The sequence below is a fragment of the Artemia sp. Qi Xiang Cuo genome, chromosome 6 (genome assembly GCF_049724085.1).
Source record: "Artemia sp. Qi Xiang Cuo chromosome 6, ASM4972408v1, whole genome shotgun sequence".
NCBI lineage: Eukaryota > Metazoa > Arthropoda > Branchiopoda > Anostraca > Artemiidae > Artemia > Artemia sp. Qi Xiang Cuo.
Window position 1 is genome coordinate 27429236 of NC_142799.1, and position 22822 is coordinate 27452057.

A 22822-nucleotide genomic window follows, 5' to 3' on the forward strand; every position below is an offset into this window, starting at 1 on the left:
GCCAAGCTCAACATAGAATTTGTCTTGGAACTATAACAGGTAAAACGTTTTAGGTTAGTTTTACTTGTGGTAGCATTTTGTTTTAATTTATTTTATTCTAATGAATATAGAGATATTTTTTTTATTCCAGAAAAAGCTTTTTTCATTTCCTATGTAAGCTAATTTTTACAGTTTTCAGGTCAAGTATTGTGTAAATCAGGTTATTTGATTTATCATTTTTTCTACTTTATTGAGGAACACGTTGACTAATATAATTTTTGGTCAAGTATTTTTCATGTTCTATATATTAGGTTTAGTGTCTTATATATATTTTCTGATCATTTTTATTTCCTTGACTGGATGTCAAGACCAGATGCATCTGGCCCCCTTCTGGAAGGGGATCAGTCCTAGGGAGATGCGGTAGATCCCTCCGATGATGATGACGTCAGCCATGATGATAGCACAGTTACAATGATTGCTGCTGATATAATTTCCCCTAGTACCAGTAGGCCATCTGATCCCAATGATGGTTTCCAGCTAGTTGAAAGCAAAAAGAGAAGGAAATTCTCCAGTACCCCACCTGAGATTTACTCTAAGCCAGAAGGGCTGAGATTAAACCTGAAACCAGCCGCAATATTCCCCGTTCTGAAACCCCTTGTGCATTTCACTCATATTAAAAATGTTCACAACAAAATAAATTTTGAAGATTAAAATGCATCTTTACAAATTATTAAAATGCAACTTTATTGCAAACATTACAAGGGATGGTGTCCTAGATGTTTTGTAACTGAATACTAAAGATGCTACAGAAATCACCCGTATCAATAGCATCTATGTTAGAGCTAGTCTAAAATCCTCATTACCAACAGAAAAATAAAAAAAAATGTGATATAGAATGCCCCCCCCCCCTGAGTCCCAATAGCAGACCTTAAAAGAGGCCTAATGAACTCTAAAGGTGAAGAAACCAGTACTAGAGGCCGAAAGACTTGGTAAGCCAAATGAAGCTGGACTTGTACTGAGTAAAAGTATCCTGTTTAATTTGCCTTTCTCAATATTAGTGGGAAAAAATTTTCCTATTTGGCCAACAGAACTCACACCCATCCTGCAGCTCTGAGCCTGAATACGCCAATTGCAAAGGAGATCATAATTCATCAAATAGTTCGTGGTACCGAACTGCAAGTAAGGAGCGACCCGGCTCAATAATAACCAAACTCTAAAAAACTGAATTTTGATACCAATAGATACATCAAAAGAATCAGATTTTTATGCTGATTTCAGATATATAAATTTCATCAAGTTTGGTCGTACCCATCAAAAATTACCCGCCTGAGAAAATTTGCCTTATTTTCGAAAAAAGGAGGAAATATCCCCTAAAAGTCATAGAACTTTAATGATAATCATACCATCAGATTTAGCGTATCAGAAAACCCTACTATAGAAGTTTCAAGCTCCTATCTGCAAAAATGTGGAATTTTGTATTTTTTGCTAGAAAAAAGATCAGAGATGCGTGTTTATCTGTTTTTTTCCCCAGAGGGGATCGTACGGAACCAGTGGTCCTAGAATATCGCGGGGGAGGGGGGCTCATTCGAACGGAAATTAAAAGTTCTAGTGCCTTTTTTAAGTGACAAAAAAAAATGGAGGGCAACTATGCCCCCTCCCACGCTCATTTTTTTCCCAAAGTCACCCGATCAAAATTTTGAGAGAGCCATTTTGTTCAGCATGGTCGGAAAATATCACATCTATTTCTTTGAGAAGGACGTAATCCCCCATAGTCCCCGGGAGAAGGGCTGCAAGTTATGAACTTTGCCTAAAGTTTACATATTGTATTGGTTATTGGGAAGTATACAGACGTTTTCAGGGGGAATTTTTTCTGGTGTTTGGGGCGGGGGGTCGGGGGTTGCGTGGGATGATCTTTCCATGGAGAAAGTTTTCATGGGGGAAGGGACAGTGCTATGAAGGAGGTGCCGGAGTTCCTAGCATTATTTAAAAAAACGATCAAAAATTAAATAATAAAAAAGAAAAACAATTTTTTCGACTGTAAATATGAAATAACATTAAAACTTAAAACCAACAGAAATTATTACGTATATGATAAGGTTCATCTTCTAGTCATTACCTTACACTATACGCTAAAGTTTTTTTTGTACTTTCATCAGAGATATTTATTCTAATTAACAACCTTTGTGATTAAGGGGTCATTCTTGAATAATTTGAACAAAATTTGAACTTTAGCGTAAAAAGCGAGGTATTGACTAGGGGGTAAACCCCCTAATATAATTAATAAAAATATACGAATATAGAAGTTCGTTACGTAAGTTAATTCGTAAGTTACGTCAGAACAGCCATTTATCCAAAAATAGATAAGCCATCAGATAAGCCATTTAGCCAAAGAAGGGACAATTAATGTGCAGATTGCGTTTTAATTATTCATGTACGTTGAGCCAAAATCAAAGCTGCATTAATTCAAAAACGTTCAGAAATTAAATATAAAAAAAATTAAGTTTTTTTTAACAGAAAGTAAGGAGCGACATTAAAAATTAAAACAAATTATTCCGTGATGAAAGGGGCTGTCCCCTGCTCAACGCCTCGCTCTTTACGCTAAAGTTTGACTCTGTCTCAACTTTATTTAAAAAAAAAAAAAAATTTAGCTTAAAGTGTGAGGCGTTGAGGAGGGGACAGACCCTTTCATATATGGAATAATTTCTGTTCGTCTTAAGTTTTAATGTCGCTCCTTACTTTCAGCTTAAAAAACTTGTTTTTTTAAGTTAATTTTTGACAAAAAAAGCATGCCCCATATACCTGAAAATAAAAAGTTTCGAGAATTGCCCAGAAAGAAAACCTACCTGTTGGAATAGTTGCAAAATCATACAGCACTGTTAACAAGGAAAACATTCCCAATTGGAGTAAAAGAACTAAGACTCCACCAAGTAAACATGGGCACCAATATGGGGGGGAAGGGGTAGGCTAACGCACCCCCCCCACATCAATTATAGAGTATTGTAAGTGTCAATTAGACCAGGCAAGCCCCCCTAAAATTCAGCTTATGGGCGCCTATGCAAGAAAATCGGCCCCAAGTACAATTAGTACCCCGCAATGAAGATCCTCAACAAGTAGTATGGTACCTCCATTGACTAGCTCTAAATCACTTCTTGCTGATCACTCCTTCAGCAATAAGCAACAAAATTAGTAAGATCTAATTCCAAGTCTCAAGAAATGAACTTTGTCCCCAAAACATATGTAATGCCCACTGCTGCAATATCCGCCAATGCTCATATTTGATTATCCAAGCTGATCCAGTACTTGATCTCATTCATACTTTAGTGGAATTGTGCATCCATTAACACAATTAAACTAATGGACCTATCTGATTATGTAACACCAACTAATGTTAATGTAGTGTCTTCAAGAGACAAATTTACATAGATCAAAAAAGATTATCCTACCTAGTTATAAGTGCTTTCATAAAGACAGGGATACAAATGGGAAGGGCAGTGGTGTAGCAATATTTGTAGAAGATACTATTACTCATTTCCCTTTGCCTTCAATTTGCTATGATTTTGAAGTTGATGGGACTGGAGTATCTGTTAAGTTAAGTTTTGGTAAGCATATCAACATTAAATCCTTTTATAGCCCACGAGGTGAAGCGGATATCCATAATATTCTTGAGAAAGAAACAATTGGAGGTAATACTCTTATTTTAGGTGATTTTAATGCTCACAGCACCTTATGGGAAGTAATTACCTATGAGAATAAAGCTGTAAAAGTGTAGAACAGCTTCTGGTAAATGATACAAGTCTTTCTCTTTTTACTCCATTTAATTTAGAGACCCGATTTGACATTTGTAATAATAATTTTTCCACTACTAATCTCCAGATTGGTCCCGCATGTCTTTATGCAATGATTCATATTACAAAGGTCCCTGAACTACAAACAGACCATATAGCAGTTCTTACTTCCATAAGCAACACACTCTAAGTGTCCACAAATCCCAAACCAAAGTATAATAACAAAAAAGCAAATTGGCCACTTTTCCACCTGACGATTACTGCTGCACCTGACGCACTGCTGCATCTGACGATTACTCAGAGGTGTATAACCTATTGGACATAAAAATGAAAAAGTTAAAAATTATCATCATATTTGATTACTGCTGCAGATGCTGCTATTCCGAAACATAGTAAAAAGAAAACGTTGAATCTTAAGAAATTGCCTAAGAAATGGTTGAATGAAGACTGTGAATTGGCAAAAAAACTAGAAAAAAAGCCAGAAAACTTTTCAAGAAACATCCTTCTCTTACCACACATCTTGAGCATAAACATGGAATAGCAAAGCTTATAAGAATAGGAAGAAAATAAAAAAAAATAGCATCGGAAAGGCTTTAATCCCAGATTGACCCTCAAACTGCTGCAACTAAAATCCACCAATATATTAGCAAACTCAATGGCTACAATAGACCTATTGCCGATAGGAAATATGATATATGTATCAATAACAGGTACATTCTTAGTGACAGTGAAAAAACTGAACTGTTTGCAGGGCAATATAAAAAAGACATCATAAGACAGACCTCCCTTTTGTGCTCTGCCAAAATCTTGCTTACATAAACTTTCCCTTCAAAAACCCTTCCTTTTTGAAGAGATGGAGCGGGCAATTAGCCTAAGCAGCCAGAAGTCAGCTACTGGACATGATGACATTCATATAAATTGGATTACACAAGCTCCAGAGATATTTAGATTTGCACTTCTGCACACTTATCATCATATATGGACCCATCATAAAATTCCAAGATCATGAAAAACAGTCATTGTTAACCCCAACCTTAATCCTAACCAGCCTTCAAACAATATTAAATCTTAGAGACCAATTTCAGTGCTAACAACACTAGGTAAAATGCTTTAGCGACTGAATTTAACTATGGTTGAATGGTTTGTAGAAATAAACAACCTCTATCCCTTGAACAAACAGGATTCATAAAGGGACACTGTTCACAAATTGCTATACTTTTTGACTGGGTTGACGCCTATGGTAGCGTTATTCACCAAAACTTACTGAAGGTATTAATGAATCTTGAATTTCCTGTTGGAGTTGTGAATCTCATTTATGATTTTCTTAACGACAGAACATTTTCTGTGCAGATGAGTACTAGCAGGAGCCATGAACACCCAATTAGAGAAGGTTTATCCCAAGGAACAATCCTTATTCCACTTCTGTTTAATGTATATATGTATCTGAGTTTCAACTACAGCATGCATCGTTTGGACTTCGTGCAGATGATCTAGTAATATGGAAGTCGGACAGAAATGTCCTTGAATTAGTTCAAGATCTTCAGCAAGACGTCAGCATAATCTCTTGCTTCTCAGAAACATTAGGTTTGTCTATCTTCACTTCCAAAACCAAAAAAAAAAAATCCTATTTACTAGGCAAAAACATGTATCCATGCCAAATATTGCTTTGAATAGTTCTCCTCTAAATTACAAATATTAGTGAAGTTGTTGGGAATTGTTTTTGATTCCAAATTAAGATGGCAGGATCACATCAAATCACTCAGGAGTAATATTAACCAGAAACTGGCTCTTCTAAAATGGCTGGTTAATTCTAAAAAGGGTTCATCACCTAAACAATGATAGATTTTTGTGGTTTGTATTAGAGAAAAGATGGAATATGGCATCCAGTTTTTTGCTAATATTTCCTCACATATGTTTAACACACTGGAGTCATTTCAAAACTCTGCAGTCCGTACTGCTATGGGACTTCATAAGCACATCTCAATTCTTAAAGTGAAAAAAACTGTCAGGGATCACCCCTCTACAGGAAAGAGCTTTGTCTTAGAGAAGACGGTACTTCATCAGAATACAAGCATATGGTAATCAGCATTTTGTATGCCAGAAAACCTTTAATAAACCACCCCCTATTAATTCTGTATCTTCTTCCTGGAATCTTTATCTAAAGGACTTTCTAAAGTCGTCTTCTTAGTGGATAGATACTTTTCCCTTTGTGAATTCCCGCCATGGGAGATGGCCCATGTTGAGTGGAATACGGACATGCCACTAAAGAATAAATCATGCTATTCAGCCCAAGAAGTTAATATAACTTTGAAAATTGTGTGAATACCCATTTTCCCAATTATGTACATGTCTACATGGACAGTTCTGCTAAAGCTTCAAAAGCTGGGGCAGCTGCCTGTATCCCGGATCTAAACTTTAATATTTATGACCCCTTTCTGAATAACTCATCAGTACTTTCTGCTGAATTATATGCAGTACAGCCTACATTAGATGCATTAATTGATCTGAAGACCTCTTCAAAGAACATCCTGTTCCTGTGAGAGTCTTTTTCATCAATTCATTTTCTATGCCAAATAAATTATCATGCTGATGACCATGACCTGAAAGGTATACACCCAAGGATCGGTTATTTGTTTTTAACTGGATATTCTATTGTATTTCTTCATATTCCTAGTCATAAAGAAATCAAATATAATGAAACGGCAGATAATTTTGTAAATAAGGCAGCAGATATCCCTCCCCCAAGAAATGTAAGGACAATAAATTTTAGAGAGGTTGTTAAAGCCTGAACAAAAATTGGTTACAAGCGTTTTGTGCATCCTCCTTTCAAGTCTAAGGATTTTAATATACTTGCTAAACGCCGGAACTATTTTACTTAATGCTGATCTTTTTAAATGGGGAATCCACCACAACCTGCTATGCAAAAATTGTTATCAGACTTTGGAAAATGCACAACAAGTTCTGTTTGAAAGCAACCCAATGGATCAAGATTCGAGGAGACTGAGAAATTACTGCTATCAATTGCAAATTGATAACAGTAATTTATTTGATGCTCTTATTAATTGCTCTCTTTCACATGATTCGGATGCCACAATTTAAGATTGATGATAACAATCCTAAAAAGACGCCATTATTACTAGCAGCACGCTGATTGTTATCAAGTGGCATATATTTTTTTGAATATAGCTAGAATAATTCATTAACCAGTGAACATTTTCCTGGAATTAGAAAGAGGTGAATGGACCTTCTACTAGATCCACAGACCTCGCAAAGATATGAAGAAGAACGAGAAAAAAAAAAATTGGCTACAAATAAACCAACTTGTTAATACATTTGTTTTATATTTTGACTTGAATAGTATTATATAACAAATACATTTTTTCCTAATATATAACAATCTAAAGAGTAAATTGCAAAAAGGAGCATTCAGTAGAGTATGTCTGCTTATCAAGTCTGTGAGCGTGAGGATAATGCCTTGTCCGTGAGGACGGGGTTCGAGTCCTGGTGTTGCTAGTTATTTGGTTTGGAATGGGAGTCAGTGGCGTGACTCTGTAAGCTCAGCCAGAATTGACCCATCTCTAAATGGGTACCCCAAGAAATCTGAGTAAGGTAAACAGGATGAGTGTGCGAATGCACAGAATGGCTGGACCCCAGCCCTCTATAGCACTACCTGGATGAAGGGTCATGAAACAGAGATCAGTGCCGACAGTAGGGACTGTAAAGTCCAATGCTGTATTTCTTAATTTTCTTTTTTAATGTCGACTACTGACATTAAACTACTGAGAGGACAAGATGGACTTTGGGAGGGGGAGGAAGGAGGGGGGATTTACAATGCTTAATAAAATAACTATCATAAAAGATACCCTCCTAGGAAAAGAAAAACATGATTTCCTCACAGTAAATACCTATGATGTAGACATTAAGTCAACTAAATAGAGTCAAACACAGTTAATATCAACTAAAATACCAACAAAATGCAAAATTTAAATACTTTCCTGAGCATACTCTTTGATGAAATGAAGCTCACTTATTTCCCACAATACTTACACCAGAAACACGTCCATCAGGTGGAATCAGCCTCTTTGCAACTACCCCTTTAGGATGATTGACCAAAACTGAGCTTGGGAATGACTGTTTTTCATGGTGATAAAATGCCATGGTGATAAAATGATGAATATTCTTTTGATGACCTGAAAAATGAAACAAAATGTTACTACACATTATCTCATAGAAGTAGGAGCAGATATTTCTTAACTGAACAGTAACATTGAGTTGAGCATTAGAAAATATAATTGATTTAATTATATCTTATTAATGTTCACTTGTAAAACTTACAGGTTTTATGAAAAATTATAATTTTTGAATATAAAATAGCTTACTATAAAATGCTTTTTTTCTTAGTTTGACACCTCACAAAGGAGGGGGGGGGGGCACGGGAAGGTAGTATAAAATGAAGGCGCCTTTGAAAATTCATCACAAGGGGATTTTCAAAGCAACACAATTCAAAAATATTGCTTTGATATTGTTTAGTTTAGAAGACCTATAATATTAGCCTACTACTTGTTACATTTGTAATAAATGTATAGCCTTGAGAGCAGTCTGTCATATATTTCTTTATCCAAGAGCAAATTTGAGCTAGCAAACCCAAATTATCACAGGCTATTCCAGTAAGTTATGTTAAAAGAAACTTGGGTCCAATGTAGTATCTCATGGGCAAGAAATTTGATGATGCTGAAAAATTTACCGAGGGGGAGGGGGAAAGAAATAAATCTTTTGTAAAGGTTTTTACATGGTTTTAAAAAGGCAATACTCAAGGCAGATTTTTTATAGTAATTGGTCATTAAGACAAGGATGCAGTTTCAGGGACACTGACTGGGGACTATTGCTGCCCACAGCAGTGGCGTTGTTTAGGGAGGGCAAGAGGGGTAGTTGCCCCCCCCAATAATTCGGAAAAAGTTATAGTTTATTAAGTAGCTTTAAAACTCTTTAAAAACTCGTTTCAAGTGTCAAATTTGCTCCTTACTTTTGAGCAGGTAATTTTTTTTTAAATTAATCCATGGCTGTTTTTAACATTAGAAAAACGCGGAAAACAGGGGTCCATCATGATTCATAATATGCTCCAAATTCATATTTTTCGAAATGTATTGCTTTTAAAATCTTATAATCGAGTAAAAATGTGAGCCTAGATAATGGAAAAATGGAAAAATGTTCTATGCTTCCTGTTTCGCCATATTTACTTGGGTCAATTTTTTTTCCTGATGTTCAAGGTGCTTTTACTTCCTAAAATCTATCACTTCATGAATACACACTCTACATCTGCAAATAGGACAGAAATGGAATCATTGAAAAATAATATGGCATATATACAGTGAATATAATTTCCTGAATGAAAAAGGAATTATTGAAAAATAAAATAAGACTTAGTACTTTTTATGATGATATTTGTACTATAGCTAGATGGGTCAAATTGGTTGTAGTTTGGTCATGGGATTTGGTAGAGGGGGATCTGCTCCAGGAATCATTTAATTGTTTTTATTTTAATTTCCAGAATTTAATTGAAACTCCAATTCTCTTATTTGTTATTGAAATAACTAATAAGCACTGATAAAGTCCTATTCCTTACGTTTTGGATTCACATACTAACCCATGAATGTAGAACTGTCTCTATGTATAGTACCACACTGACTTCTTGATATTTTCACTTTTCTAAATATTTCTTCTAACCAGCTCAAAAAAAAAAATTACATAAATGTGCTAAGAATTATGACTGAAATTAGTTGTATTTCACACAACGCCAGAACTACTTGTGGAAGATTTATCTCTGTGTCAGCAGGCTGTACGAAATGTCTACTGAGAATAGAATAAAGTGAATTTAAACAAAGTATGTATATTTTCTCACAATTTAGAAATTTTGTATGCACATATAAGTAGAGCCAACCCATTCTCTTTTTATGTTGTTATCAGTATTATCATGCAGCACTAGGAGACCAAGCTTTGCTTGTGAAGGGAATTATAGACATAAAAACGATATTCAGTGTAACCCCTCCAGAAATGCATACCCTCAATACCCTGATTTGCACAAGAAAAACTCTTGTGTAATTTTTTATAGAATTTGTTTTATTTGAAACAAAGATACAAAGGGGAAGGTAAATTTCAAACTCTAGGAGCCAATTTTCCCTTCCAATTGGCATCCCTAGCAATTTTTAATTGAGTTTTTTTTACCACAATGATGCCAAGAATTGTTCAGATTTTCTGGATATTCTTTGTCAAACAATGCCCAATGGATAAGTTAATAATTCTAACTTCATTTTTCAAATAATTTTAAATTTGAAAATACAGTCTCTATTTAAATATGGGGAATATGTCACAATATGATATTACACAATCTGTGGTAATACTTTGACTTATCCTGTATCTTTGCTTAGACAGCACTATTGCACTGCCTATAATGTTTTTTTGGCTTTATTTGGTCTGCTGATATCAATGCTATTTATTGATATAAATCGGCGAACCCACAAAAAAATCAATTTAATAAAAAACCATAAATAATATTTCAATTAATCATGTTTGATAAAATGTTAGTACAACAAATTAAATCTTACAGAGTCAAAATCCAATCAAAATTGCGAGCAAATGAATAGCGCGCTACCCGGGGCTATTAGAATAGAGCTTGGTTCAATGATGCGATTGAGCATTCTGTGTTGGGTTTGGGGGTTGGGGGAAGTGGAGGGGGATATGTACTGCAGCATTAGTAATCAATCTGGCTGAAAAAGCTGAGTGTATACAACATTCACCATCACCTTCCCAAAATCTTGTTTATGCTATGCTACTGTCATTTGCAGCAGCTCATTGCTGATAATTTTAGTAAAAGCCAAGCACCAGCACTCATATTTATGATTGCTTAATGTGTGTTTGTTGTTTATAATATATAAAATAATGTTTTTAAATTCCCCAAGTAACGTGTTTATTAAATAGTTACTTTTCTTCACTACCACTTGAATAGCACCCCCTCTTGCCCCTCTCCCCCAATAAATATACTGTAGCTACGCCCTTGATCCAGAGACAGAGGGGGTTAAGCATGAGAGAACAAAGGTTCTTTCCACTGCTGAACCTGATTCACAAAACATAAGTGAGGATTATCACTAGAACAAAGAAGTTTATAGAGCAAGTTCAATAACCCAGGTGTTTGAATTACAAATTGTGGAATAACAAGGTTTAAATCCAACCTAAAAACGGGCATAATCAACAATCCTAATCTAAAACCTTGTTTTCAAACACAATTGTCAAATTCACAATCAAGATTATGAATTCACAATCACAATTATCACTGGAACAGTATTTTTATAATCTGGATTATCAGCAGAATTGCAACTTTACAATCCAAAGTGCAATTTTCGGAATTTGGTTTGTCAGTGAAAAAGACCAAAACCCTAAATGATTTGATTCCCCATCCAATACAATTTCAAAATATAAAAATCCCCACCATTACAATTGCATAACAGCGGCCTCTTCTCCTAAGGAATTCATATATAGCCCTAGACTATATACAAAAATTTGTCGATTTTCTTCTCTTAAAAAAAAAAAAAAAAAAAAAAAAAAAAAAATCTAAATCAGTGTTATTCCTGGGATTATGGACAGACTAATATTCATGAATCATGTTTTTGATTTAGGTAAAACCTCTACTACTCAGACAGTGCCAAAATATTTGGATTAAAATGTATCTTTCCTAAACATTGACCTATTTAAGAAACTAGGGTAAGAACACTCATTTACATCTTCACCCTAATTATGGTTTTATCATGTCCTACACCTATATTATAAAAAAAAAAAATATGTTTCTTGTTTACTTTGTTCTGAATCCCCCCCCTTTTTCTTTAAATTTAACTGCAACAAATTTCTTTAACTTTCCAACAACATCTTTCAACAGCTGGTTACAAAACAGTTTTATAAACAGTTTATAATTTGAGGCTTCAAAGTCCATTATATAACTAGGCTACTACTACTACTACTAACAACTCACCGCAGCACCAAGCCGCCTGAGGCCAACACAGCTACGCACGATCCTCCTCCACCCCAATCTATTTAAAGCCTCCCTTTTTACACCCGATCACGAAGTTCCCATTTCCCTTAAATCCTTCTTTGTGACGTACTCCCACAACAGACAACGACGACTCTCTTTCTGCTTAGCCCTAGACGGTTGGCCGAAAAGAACAATCTTCGGCAATCTATCATCCTTCATCCGCAAAACGTACCCTAGCCACCTTAACCTTTCTTTCATTATAGCCCTAGCCTCCTGGGACCTGGTGTCCACCTCTGTGGATACCCCATAAAATATTTTTTGTGCAAAGGCCTCGCCATCTAGCAAAGATTTCGTTGTTTCAACGTGCTTTTTGGACCTGAAAAGCCATCTATGATTTTTTTCAGAAAGTTTCTGCGACTTTTAGTGGTGTTTTTACAAACTAGAAAAGGCTAAAATAAGGAGATGAAAAAAAAGCAAAGTTAAGAAAAAAGAAAAAAAAAGAAAATGATGAGAACAAGTTTTGAAAAAAATCAGGTGTACTCTCTTGATTGTAGACAGTGCTTAGATAGTTTTAAAAGCAGTTAGTTTGATAAGTGACATCTTTTGGAAATTGGAAAACCTCCATGTCCACGTCTGTGGACAGGCGGTTCCAATTGAGTAAAAAGCCAGGTTTGATTTTTTTTAGTTCAAATCTCGATTCTAATGGGGATATCAGAGGCCAACGATTTTTTTGTTTACTAAATTGGCAACAGCCTAGCTGCTACTCACCCATAAGAAATAGCCACCCCCGTATACTGTCCCCCCCCCCCGCCATCCTTTCTCCCATACCCTTTTCTTCCTTATATTATAAAAAACTTTTATTCCCTTTTTTACAAATAAAACCAACCAAAATAACAATCCGTAAGTCTGCTAAAACTTAAACTATTTTGTATATATTATTTTTTCATTGTTGAATATTTGGTTATTTTATTTGTTACCCTTTTCATCTTTTTATATTATGACCTTTAAAATATTTTATAGTTATGACCTATGTTTATGACTTTTGTATTTTGTATTTTCTGACTGTTACCTGTCGTGTTTTCGTTACAGTGGTAACTATGTGTTGTCATTGTATTATTTTGTTATTGTATTTTTTTGACTAAAAAATGCAAATTCGGTCCACTAGGGTTTGTGATAGTTCTTTTGCCAATCACTATCTATCTATCTATCTTTCTATCTACCTATTAGTTTCAAACTTACTGAACCTGTTCCTTTATTGTAGTTTCCCGTGATGACACCCTTGGAATGCTCGATGAGAGCGACCTGGACCTCTCTGATTTAAATGTTGCTGAGAAATGGATAAAAAACTACTCTGTCGTCTTTGGGCTCTAATGACGACCCATATATTGGTCTTAATCTGTCATCAAGCACCTATGCTGTTCTTTCAGATGTTGAAAGTGAAGAATCTGATGATAATGCACCTTTAGAAAACCGTGCGAAGAACTTGAAAGCTGACAAAGTAACAGCAACCTTGTCCTGGAGTAAGTCTCGACGGTTCGATCGTCATCATTGCCAGGACGTGGGACCCGCTCACTTCCAGGACCACGACGACTGGAGTACAGAAATATTCTTTTTTCAATATTACCCGGAGAGCTTCTTTGAACGTAAAGCTTTTTCCATGAACTACAACTATCAGTTGGCCCACCACAAATGCTTGAATGTAACTCCAGACGAGCTGAAAATTTTTGTTGGCATGGTCATCCTGATTGGGAACCTCAAGTTTCCTCGGATCCGCATGTACTGGTTTGGGAAATTTAGGGTGGAAGCCATATCGCAAAAGATGAGTCGAGACAGATTCTTCACAATCCGGTCGAACCTGAAGTTCGTTGTTGATTCAGAAATCTCAGACGAAAAAAAAAACAACCAAAAATAGGCTTTGGAAGGTGCAGCTGATCCTTGACAACTTAAGGAATATCTGTCTCCAGTTGCCAAGTTATAGGAACGGTTCAGTTGACGAACAGATGATACCCTTCCAGGGTATGTCGACTCTCAAGCAATATGTCCCTATCAAGCCCAATCCGGTTGGATTAAAGAATTTTGTCCTTGCCAGCTCCTCAGGGCTGATACTTGACTTCCAAATCTACCAGGGAGCCACCACCCTGGGAGAACAGCTGGTAGCACATGGCTTGTCAGCTGGGATCATACTACGCTTGTCTGAGACCCTTCCAGAAGGTACATACCTCTATTTTGACAGATTCTTCTCGTCTGTTAAGCTCCTCGACATGCTGGCTGAAAGAAAAATAAATGCAACCGGAACTATCATGAAGAACCGTTTGGGTACCAACTGCCCAACGCTTTTTACCGAAACAGAAATGAAAATAAAGGGAAGAGGAACCTCTGTCATGTCTGTGCGATCAGATAGAAAAGTAGCCGTGACCCAGTGGTATGATAACAAAGTAGTTCTCCTGTCTTCAAACTGCAAAGGTATAGAAGAGGAGACAGAGGTCAAACGGTATGACAAGCGCCAGGGGTCGTACGTGCAGGTCAAACGTCCACGAGTAGCCTCCGACTACAACACCTAAATGGGTGGGGTCGACCTTGTGGACTGCATGGTTAGCTACTACCGGTTTGAGACACATACTAAAAAATGGACTGTGCGTCTGTTTCATCATTTTGTGGATGCTGCACTAGTCAATGCATTTCATGAGCTGAAGGGCCACGGCCCACAAGTTTTTGGTGACCTCAAACAGCTCATTGATATTCGTTTCAACGTGGCCGAGTTTTTGCTCAATTCTGGAAGCTCGGAGTCACGAGGTCAAGAAAATAGCAACGAAGAACTCTTGGGTGAAACTCAACACCCTGTTTCGAGTGTGAAAAAGAGGCCAATCCCTCCACCATATGCCAGAGCTGCACTGCATCTGTTGTTGTTGTTTGGGGTTTGACGCGTTCGACCAATCGGTCATATGCGTTCGTATCACTCGTTTATTCGGTGCCTTCTGTAATCACTAGCTTGCTTGGGTGTCACTAGTCAATATTCATTGAGCCATGTCAGGTATCACTTATTGTGCTATTGGTAGGGGGTCATTCACATGTAGCAAATGCCTGCATCGAAAAACAAGAATAAGAGTAATTCAGCAATGCTTTTTCATAAAACAATTAAAATAAAATTGCAACAAAATTAAATAAATAATACCAATATATATCATTCCTGTCACATACGCCAACTAAAAAAAAACAAAAAAGCTGGTATGACATAGATAAAAGGAAAAAATATACTAAGTGTGATGACTCTAAAATGAGCTAATATAAGGGGGTAAAAAAAAAAAAAAAAAAAAAAAAAAAAAAAAAAAAAAAGATAGAACATAGATAAAAGGAAAAAATATACTAAGTGTGATGACTCTAAAATGAGCTAATATAAGGGGGTAAAAAAAAAAAAAAAAAAAAAAAAAAAAAAAAACTTTATGGGAATGAATCAATCCAGTAGTCTTAACAAATATACCTAAAAGGTTTTGTGCTTAGTTTTCTAGCCCAAGGAGGAGACTCGTGATGTCCCGGAACAGAACGCATTGTGAATGCTTTAAATGCCCTCTCACAGCAATTCCTTAGTATTTTCCTCTCCTTTTCATATTTTTTACAGTTGAAGATGATGTGACGTATGTCTTCATAAACTCCACTTGTGTCGCAGTTGGGGGTAGGGGTCATTTTCCAAATGAATAGTGTTGATGTTGTCTTTGCATGGCCACATCTAAGACGAACGAAACAAGTTGAAAGGATGCGAGATGAGAGGCATATTTCTTTTGACGACTGCTTGTAATCATAGAGATCCAGGAGCTGGGTATGGAAAGAATGGAGCCAAGCCTCTTCTTCCTCCAAAATTTTTGAACTGATTGAAGACAGGAATTCAGGACCAGTAATAGGGATTTGAGTGATCAGACCCAGATGGGAGGCTTTTTTTGCAGCCTGGTCTGCCAATTCATTTCCCTTTATACCACAGTGTGCTGGGACCCATATAAATAGGACTGATATACCCTTTCTTGCAAGCTGTGTAGTCAGATGTTCAATCTCCATGGCAACATTTCTTGTTTGGTGTTGCTGGTGTGAAAGGTAGTCCAGAGCTGACAGTGAATCAGTGCAGACAATATACTTCCGATTTTTAGTCTCTGTTTGGCTTGATATGACTTGAAGAGAAAACTTAATTGCCATAAGTTCTGCAGAGAAAACTGTCAGGTAGGGGGGTAAGCGGTAGGAAAGAGACAGGCCCTGGGAGGGTATAACTACTGCACAGCTGCAATTTGTTTCTGTCTTAGAGCCATCTGTGTAAAGTTGGATGTAGTCCTGGTTTTCTGCCAACTTTCCCAGGAATATGATTTTTATCACAGCTTGGGGGAGGTCCTCCTTTTTTTCAATGCTGATCTTAGGAATAATCAATTCCCCAATTCCTTTGGAGGCGCTGGGAGAATCATCATCCAAATTAATAGTCAGCCTGCCATTCTCTATGAACTCTTCCATGCCAGGTAGGCAAAGGAATCTCTGAAAAGAGGGCATCTCTTTTGGTTTGTAGCGGACATCAGGGTTGTGGTGGCTAATGATTCCTTTGTAGATAATGTGGTTCTTGATTTACTAAAGATTGTTTTATTTACTAAATTGGCAACAACCTAGCCGCCACTCACCCATGAGAAATCGCCACCCCCGTATAGTGTCCCCCCCCACCCCCATCCTGTCTCCCATACCCTTTTCTACCTTATATTATAAAAAACTTTTATTCCATTTTTTACAAATAAAATCAACCAAAATAAAAATCCGTAAGTCTGCTAAAAATTAAACTATTTTGTATATATTATTTTTTCATTGTTGAATATTTGGTTATTTTATTTGTTACCCTTTTCATCTTTTTATATTATGACCTTTAAAATATTTTATAGTTATGACCTATATTTATGACTTTTGTATTTTGTATTTTCTGACTGTTACCTGTCGTGTTTTCGTTACAGTGGTAGGCCTAACTATGTGTTGTTATTGTATTATTTTGTTATTGTATTTTTTTTTTTAATAATAAATGCGAATTCAGCCCACTAGGGTTTGTGATAGTTCTTTTGCCAATCTCTATCTATATATATATCTATCTATCTACCTATTAGTTTCAAGCTTACTGAATCTGTTCCTTTATTGTAGTTTCCCTTGATGACGCCCTTGGAATGCTCGATGAGAGCGACCTGGACCTCTCTGATTTAGATGATGCTGAGGAATGGTTCAAAAACTACTCTTTGTCGTCTTTGGACTCTAATAACGACGCATATATTGCTCTTAATCTGTCATCAAGCACCTATGCTGTTCTTTCAGATGTTAAAAGTGAAGAATCTGATGATAATACACCTTTAGAAAACCGTGCGAGGAACTTGAAAGCTGACAAAGTAACAGCAACCTTGTCCTGGAGTAAGTCTCGACGGTTCGATCGTCATCGTTGCCAGGACGTGGGCCCCGCTCATTTCCAGGACCACGACGATTGGAGTACAGAAATATTCTTTTTGCAATATTACCCAGAGAGCTTCTTTGAACGTAGAGCTTTCCGCATGAACTACAACTATCAGTTGGTCCACCAAAAAAGCTTAAAAGCAACTCCAGACAAGCTGAAAATTTTTCTTGTCATTGTCATCCTGATAAGGAACCTGAAGTTTCCTCTGATCTGTATGTACTGGTCTAGGAAGTTTAGGGTGGAAGCCATATCGCAAAAGATGACTCGAGACAGATTCTTCACAATCCGGTCGAACCTGAAGTTCGTTGTTGATTCAGAAATCTCAGACGAAAAAAAAAACAAACAAAAATAGGCTTTGGAAGGTGCAGCTGATCCTTGACAACTTAAGGAATATCTGTCTCCAGTTGCCAAGTTATAGGAACGGTTCAGTTGACGAACAGATGATACCCTTCCAGGGTATGTCAACTCTCAAGCAATATGTCCCTAACAAGTCCAATTCGATTGGATTAAAGAATTTTGTCCTTGCCAGCTCCTCAGGGCTGATACTTGACTTCCAAATTTTCAAGGGAGGCACCACCCTAGGAAAACAGCTGGTAGCACACGGCTTGTCAGCTGGGATCATACTGCGCTTGTCTGAGACCCTTCCAGAAGGTACATACCTCTATTTTGACAGATTCTTCTCGTCTGTTAAGCTCCTCGACATGCTGGCTGAAAGAAAAATAAATGCAACCGGAACTATCATGAAGAACCGTTTGGGTACCAACTGCCCAACGCTTTTTACCGAAACAGAAATGAAAATAAAGGGAAGAGGAACCTCTGTCATGTCTGTGCGATCAGATAGAAAAGTAGCCGTGACCCAGTGGTATGATAACAAAGTAGTTCTCCTGTCTTCAAACTGCAAAGGTATAGAAGAGGAGACAGAGGTCAAACGGTATGACAAGCGCCAGGGGTCTTACGTGCAGGTCAAATGTCCACGAGTAGTCTCCGACTACAACACCTACATGGGTGCGGTCGACCTTGTGGACTGCATGGTCAGCTATTACCGGTTTGAGACGCATACTAAAAAATGGACTGTGCGTCTGTTTCATCATTTTGTGGATGCTGCACTAGTCAATGCATTTCATGAGCTGAAGGGCCACGGCCCACAAGTTTTTGGTGACCTCAAACAGCTCATTGACATTCGGTTCAACGTGGCCAAGTTTTTGCTCAATTCTGGAGGCTCGGAGTCACGAGGTCAAGAAAATAGCAACGAAGAACTCTTGGGTGAAACTCAACACCCTGTTTCGAGTGTGAAAAAGAGGCCAATCCCTCCACCATATGCCAGAGCTGCACTGCATCTGTTGTTGTTGTTTGGGATTTGACGCGTTCGACCAATCGGTCATATGCGTTCGTATCACTCGTTTATTCGGTGCCTTCTGTAATCACTAGCTTGCTTGGGTGTCACTAGTCAATATTCATTGAGCCATGTCAGGTATCACTTATTGTGCTATTGGTAGGGGGTCATTCACATGTAGCAAATGCCTGCATCGAAAAACAAGAATCAGAGTAATTCAGCACTGCTTTGTCATAAAACAATTAAAATACAATTGCAACACAATTAAATAAATAATACCAATATACATCATTCCTGTCACATACGCCAACTAAAAAAAAAAAAAAACTGGTATAACATAGATAAAAGGAAAAAATATACTAAGTGTGATGACTCTAAAATGAGCTAATATGAGGGGGTAAAAAAAAAAAAAAAAAAAAAAAAAAAAAAAAAAAAAAAAAAAAAGATAGAACATAGATAAAAGGAAAAAATATACAAAATGTGATGACTCTGAAATGAGCTAATATAGGGGTAAAAAAAAAAAAAAAAAAAAAAAAAAAAAAAAAAAAAAATCTTAAAGGGAATGAACCAAACCAGTAGTCTTAACAAATCTACCTAAAAGGTTTGTGCTTAGTTGTCTAGCCCAAAGAGGAGACGTGTAATGTCCCATAAGAGAGCGCATTGTGAATGCCTTAAATGCCCTCTCACAGCAATTCCTTAGTATTTTCCTCTCCTTTTCATATTTTTTACAGTTGAAGATGATGTTACGTATGTTTCTATACACTTCACATGTGTTGGAGTTGAGGGTAGGGGGCATTTTCCAATAGAAAAGTTCTGAGTTTGCCTTTGCATAACCAAATTTAAGCCGAAATAGATAAGTTGAAAAAATGTGAGATGTGAGGTATATTTCTTTTGACGGCTGCTTATAATCATAGAGATCTCGGACCTGGGTATCGGAGGAATGGAGCCAAGTCTCTTCTTCCTCCAAAATTTTTCAGTTGATTGAAGATAGGAATTCACGACCAGTAATAGGGGTTTGAGTGATCAGACCCAGATGGGAGGCTTGTTTTGCAGCCTGGTCTGCTAATTCATTTCCCTTTATACCACAGTGTGCTGGGACCCATATAAATAGGACTGATATACCCTTTCTTGCAAGCTGTGTAGTCAGATGTTCAATCTCCATGGCAACATTTCTTGTTTGGTGTTGCTGGTGTGAATGGTAGTCCAGAGCTGACAGTGAATCAGTGCAGACAATATACTTCCGATTTTTAGTCTCTGTTTGGCTTGATATGGCTTGAAGAGAAAACTTAACTGCCATAAGTTCTGCAGAGAAAATTGTCAGGTAGGGGGGTAAACGGTAGGAAAGAGACAGGCCCTGGGAGAGTATAACTACTGCACAGCTGCATTTTGTTTCTGTCTTTGAGCCATCTGTGTAAAGTTGGATGTAGTCCTGGTTTTCTGCCAACTTTCCCAGGAATATGATTTTTATCACAGCTTGGGGGAGGTCCTCCTTTTTTTCAATGCTGATCTTAGGAATAATCAATTCCCCAATTCCTTAGGAGGCACTAGGAGAATCATCATCCAAATTAACAGTCAGCCTGCCATTCTCTATGAATTCTTCCATGCCAGGAAAGCAAAGGAATCTCTGGAAAGAGGGTATCTCTATTGATTTGTAGCGGACATGAGGGTTGTTGTGGGTAATGATTCCTTTGTAGATAATGTGGTTCTTGAGTCTTATCTTCTTTGCAAAATATCTTACAAGGAGATATCTTCTTCTGGAGTGAAGGGACTGGATCCCCACTTCACAGTACATAGCTGCAATCTACCAAAATTTTGTGACTTGGCGAATGCAGCCCGGTGCAGAAGGCCTGGATGCTGCAAAAGGTCAAGATGGATGCGCTCGCAGTGTAAAATCATTCTCTGCTTGACACGAGACAACAACTGCTTCAAGAAATTTCATGAAGAGTAATGTTTTGTTTTCAACGTTTTGACAAATCTTTTAATAGACGAAACAGATTTTTACTATACTCTTAGCTCGATAGGGACCCAATGTCCACACCTGTGGACATCCTCCAGAGAGAGGGAGGGGGGTCAATTTTTTTTTTAGTTGATCAATGGTCAAAATGATTTTTTTTAAGTCAAGTACAAAGAAATGAACATAATCAGAAAAGTATTTCTATGGTCAGGTCTCAGGAGGCTAGAGAGCGGCATTGAACTACTTTTTCATATAGCCTATTGTTTGAAATACAGTCAGTCAGCCGGGTGCCCGGAACAATCCTTAAGCAATTTCTCTGGAAAACATCTAGCAAATCTTCATCCGCTTTTCGGAGCGTCCATGCTTCAGAGCCATATTTGACCACTGTCATCCCTGTAGCTTCTAATAGTCTAATCATGGTTTGCAGACTTATCTTCCTATTCTTCCAAACTTTTTTTTAACTTTGAAAAATCACCATGAGCCTTGGCTATTCTACTTTTAACATCTTCACTGTTCCAACCGTCTGTACTAATGATGCTACCAAGGTAAGTGGAACTGCCCTTCTGATCAATCTTTTTATTACCCAATGTAACCTTTTCATCCTCACTTATTCCTAGCCTTAGTGACTTAGGCTTCTTAACATTAATTTTCAAACCTATTCTAGCACCCAGAACTCGCAAAACATCTAAAAGTTCATTCATTTTGCTCACACTTTCATGTAGGATGCTTAAATCATAAGCATAATCTAAGTCCAGGAGACCTTTTCCTCCCCATTTGATTCCGTGGTCTCCCATTGCCTTTCCTGTGCTCCTTAAGACAAAGTCCATCCAAATAATCCATATAAAGGGGGATAAACAACAACCCTGCTTAACTCCTGATTTATACAAAACCAGCTGCTAACCTTATTTTCTACCTTAACCACCGCAGTGTTATTCTCATACATAGCACTAATCACTTTATTGTATTTGTCTGGTATCAAGGAGGCACACTTGTGCCTCTATAAAGAGGCGACCCATCACAATGTTAAGTGATTTCAGGTCCTAGAGGTTGCAAAGAGACGGCGGCAATCGTATTTTGTAGCCCAAACTTAAACTAGGACACTTATAAAAATTCATTCTCCTCCGACTTTATCTTCATGGGGTTAACTGGGCCGGACGTTTGGACCCTCCCACCAGAGCCCCCCTTTAACGTTGAAATTTAGAGGTTAAGCTTTCCTAGGGCCCGGGAGCTTATCCTCGAAATTTCAGCTCAATCCGATCACTCCTTCCCTGTTTTCAAAAAACCAAATATAGCCACTTAAAATTCATCATCATTTCTTTTTTTTTTCTTAGCCACGCCTACAGGCCCCAGTTGGCACCGGATCCGGTTGAATGAGGACTCATTCGAAGCAGAATTCGACCTGTTAGGGCCTTTTGATATTTTCAGACCGAAAAAATTATCCCCCGAATTTACATTTACGAAAAACCTTAGGTTTTTTCAAATAATACAGATAAACAGGTTAGACATGCTTTGTTATGAGAATATCTGCGCGTCAATTTTCATAACAAAGCAAGTCTGACCTGTTTATGTGTATTATTTGAAAAAAAATACGTTTTCTAAAGAGTTAAAGAGGCTGAGTTAAGGTCAACCCTTAAAACGTACCGGGATTAGGAGGCACAGTTGGGGGGGCTGTTAAAGAGGCTGAGTCACAAGTTCGAACCTTAAAACGTACAGGGATTAGGAGGCACCCTGTACGACGTGATTTGAGTATTCAGGAATTAAAAGCCTTAACACAAGAATGTTCAAGAGCGGGGGTTTGGGGGCGGCAGCCCCCCAACTTCAACTCCTGACACGATCAGCTAACAGTTAGTCAAGCAATAAGAAGTAATAAACTGTACAAAAACGTGCAGAAATTATTTGAAAAAAACTACGTTTTCTAAAGAGTTAAAGAGGCTGAGTTACAAGGTCGAACCTTAAAACGTACAGGGATTAGGAGGCACAGTTGGGGCTGCCGCCCCCAAACCCCGCTTTCGCAGCCTTTAAATAAAAAAAAAATTTAAACTGAAAGTAAGGAGCGACATTAAATCTTAAAACGAACAGAAATTATTCCGTATATGAAAGAGGATGTGCCCTCCTCAACGCCTCGCTCTTTACGCTAAAGTTTTTATTGTTTAAAAAAAGAGTTGTGAGAAAGTCAAACTTTAGCGTAAAGAGCGAGGCGTTGAGGAGGGCACAGCCTCTTTCATATACGGAATAATTTCTGTTCGTTTTAAGATTTAATGTCGCTCCTTACTTTCAGTTTAAGATTTTTTTTTTTTTA

General features: G+C 37.3%; 2 protein-coding genes across 5 annotated transcripts in view; both read right to left on the bottom strand.

The window, feature by feature from the left end:
* Nucleotides 1-22822, bottom strand: part of LOC148951066 (uncharacterized) — a 53566-nt gene that overhangs the window by 17989 nt on the left and 12755 nt on the right. For all 4 annotated transcript variants that reach the window (XM_089090116.1, XM_089090117.1, XM_089090118.1 and 1 more), the window contains exon 2: nucleotides 7812-7954. In XM_089090116.1, coding sequence (XP_088946242.1) covers nucleotides 7812-7922 — 111 coding nt within the window. In that variant the 5' untranslated portion in view covers nucleotides 7923-7954. The remainder of the gene's footprint in view (nucleotides 1-7811; nucleotides 7955-22822) is intronic.
* LOC148951067 (uncharacterized) lies at nucleotides 15250-16308 on the bottom strand. The gene has a single exon (XM_089090987.1). It carries the CDS (start codon nucleotides 16306-16308, stop codon nucleotides 15250-15252), a length of 1059 nt encoding a protein of 352 aa, XP_088947113.1.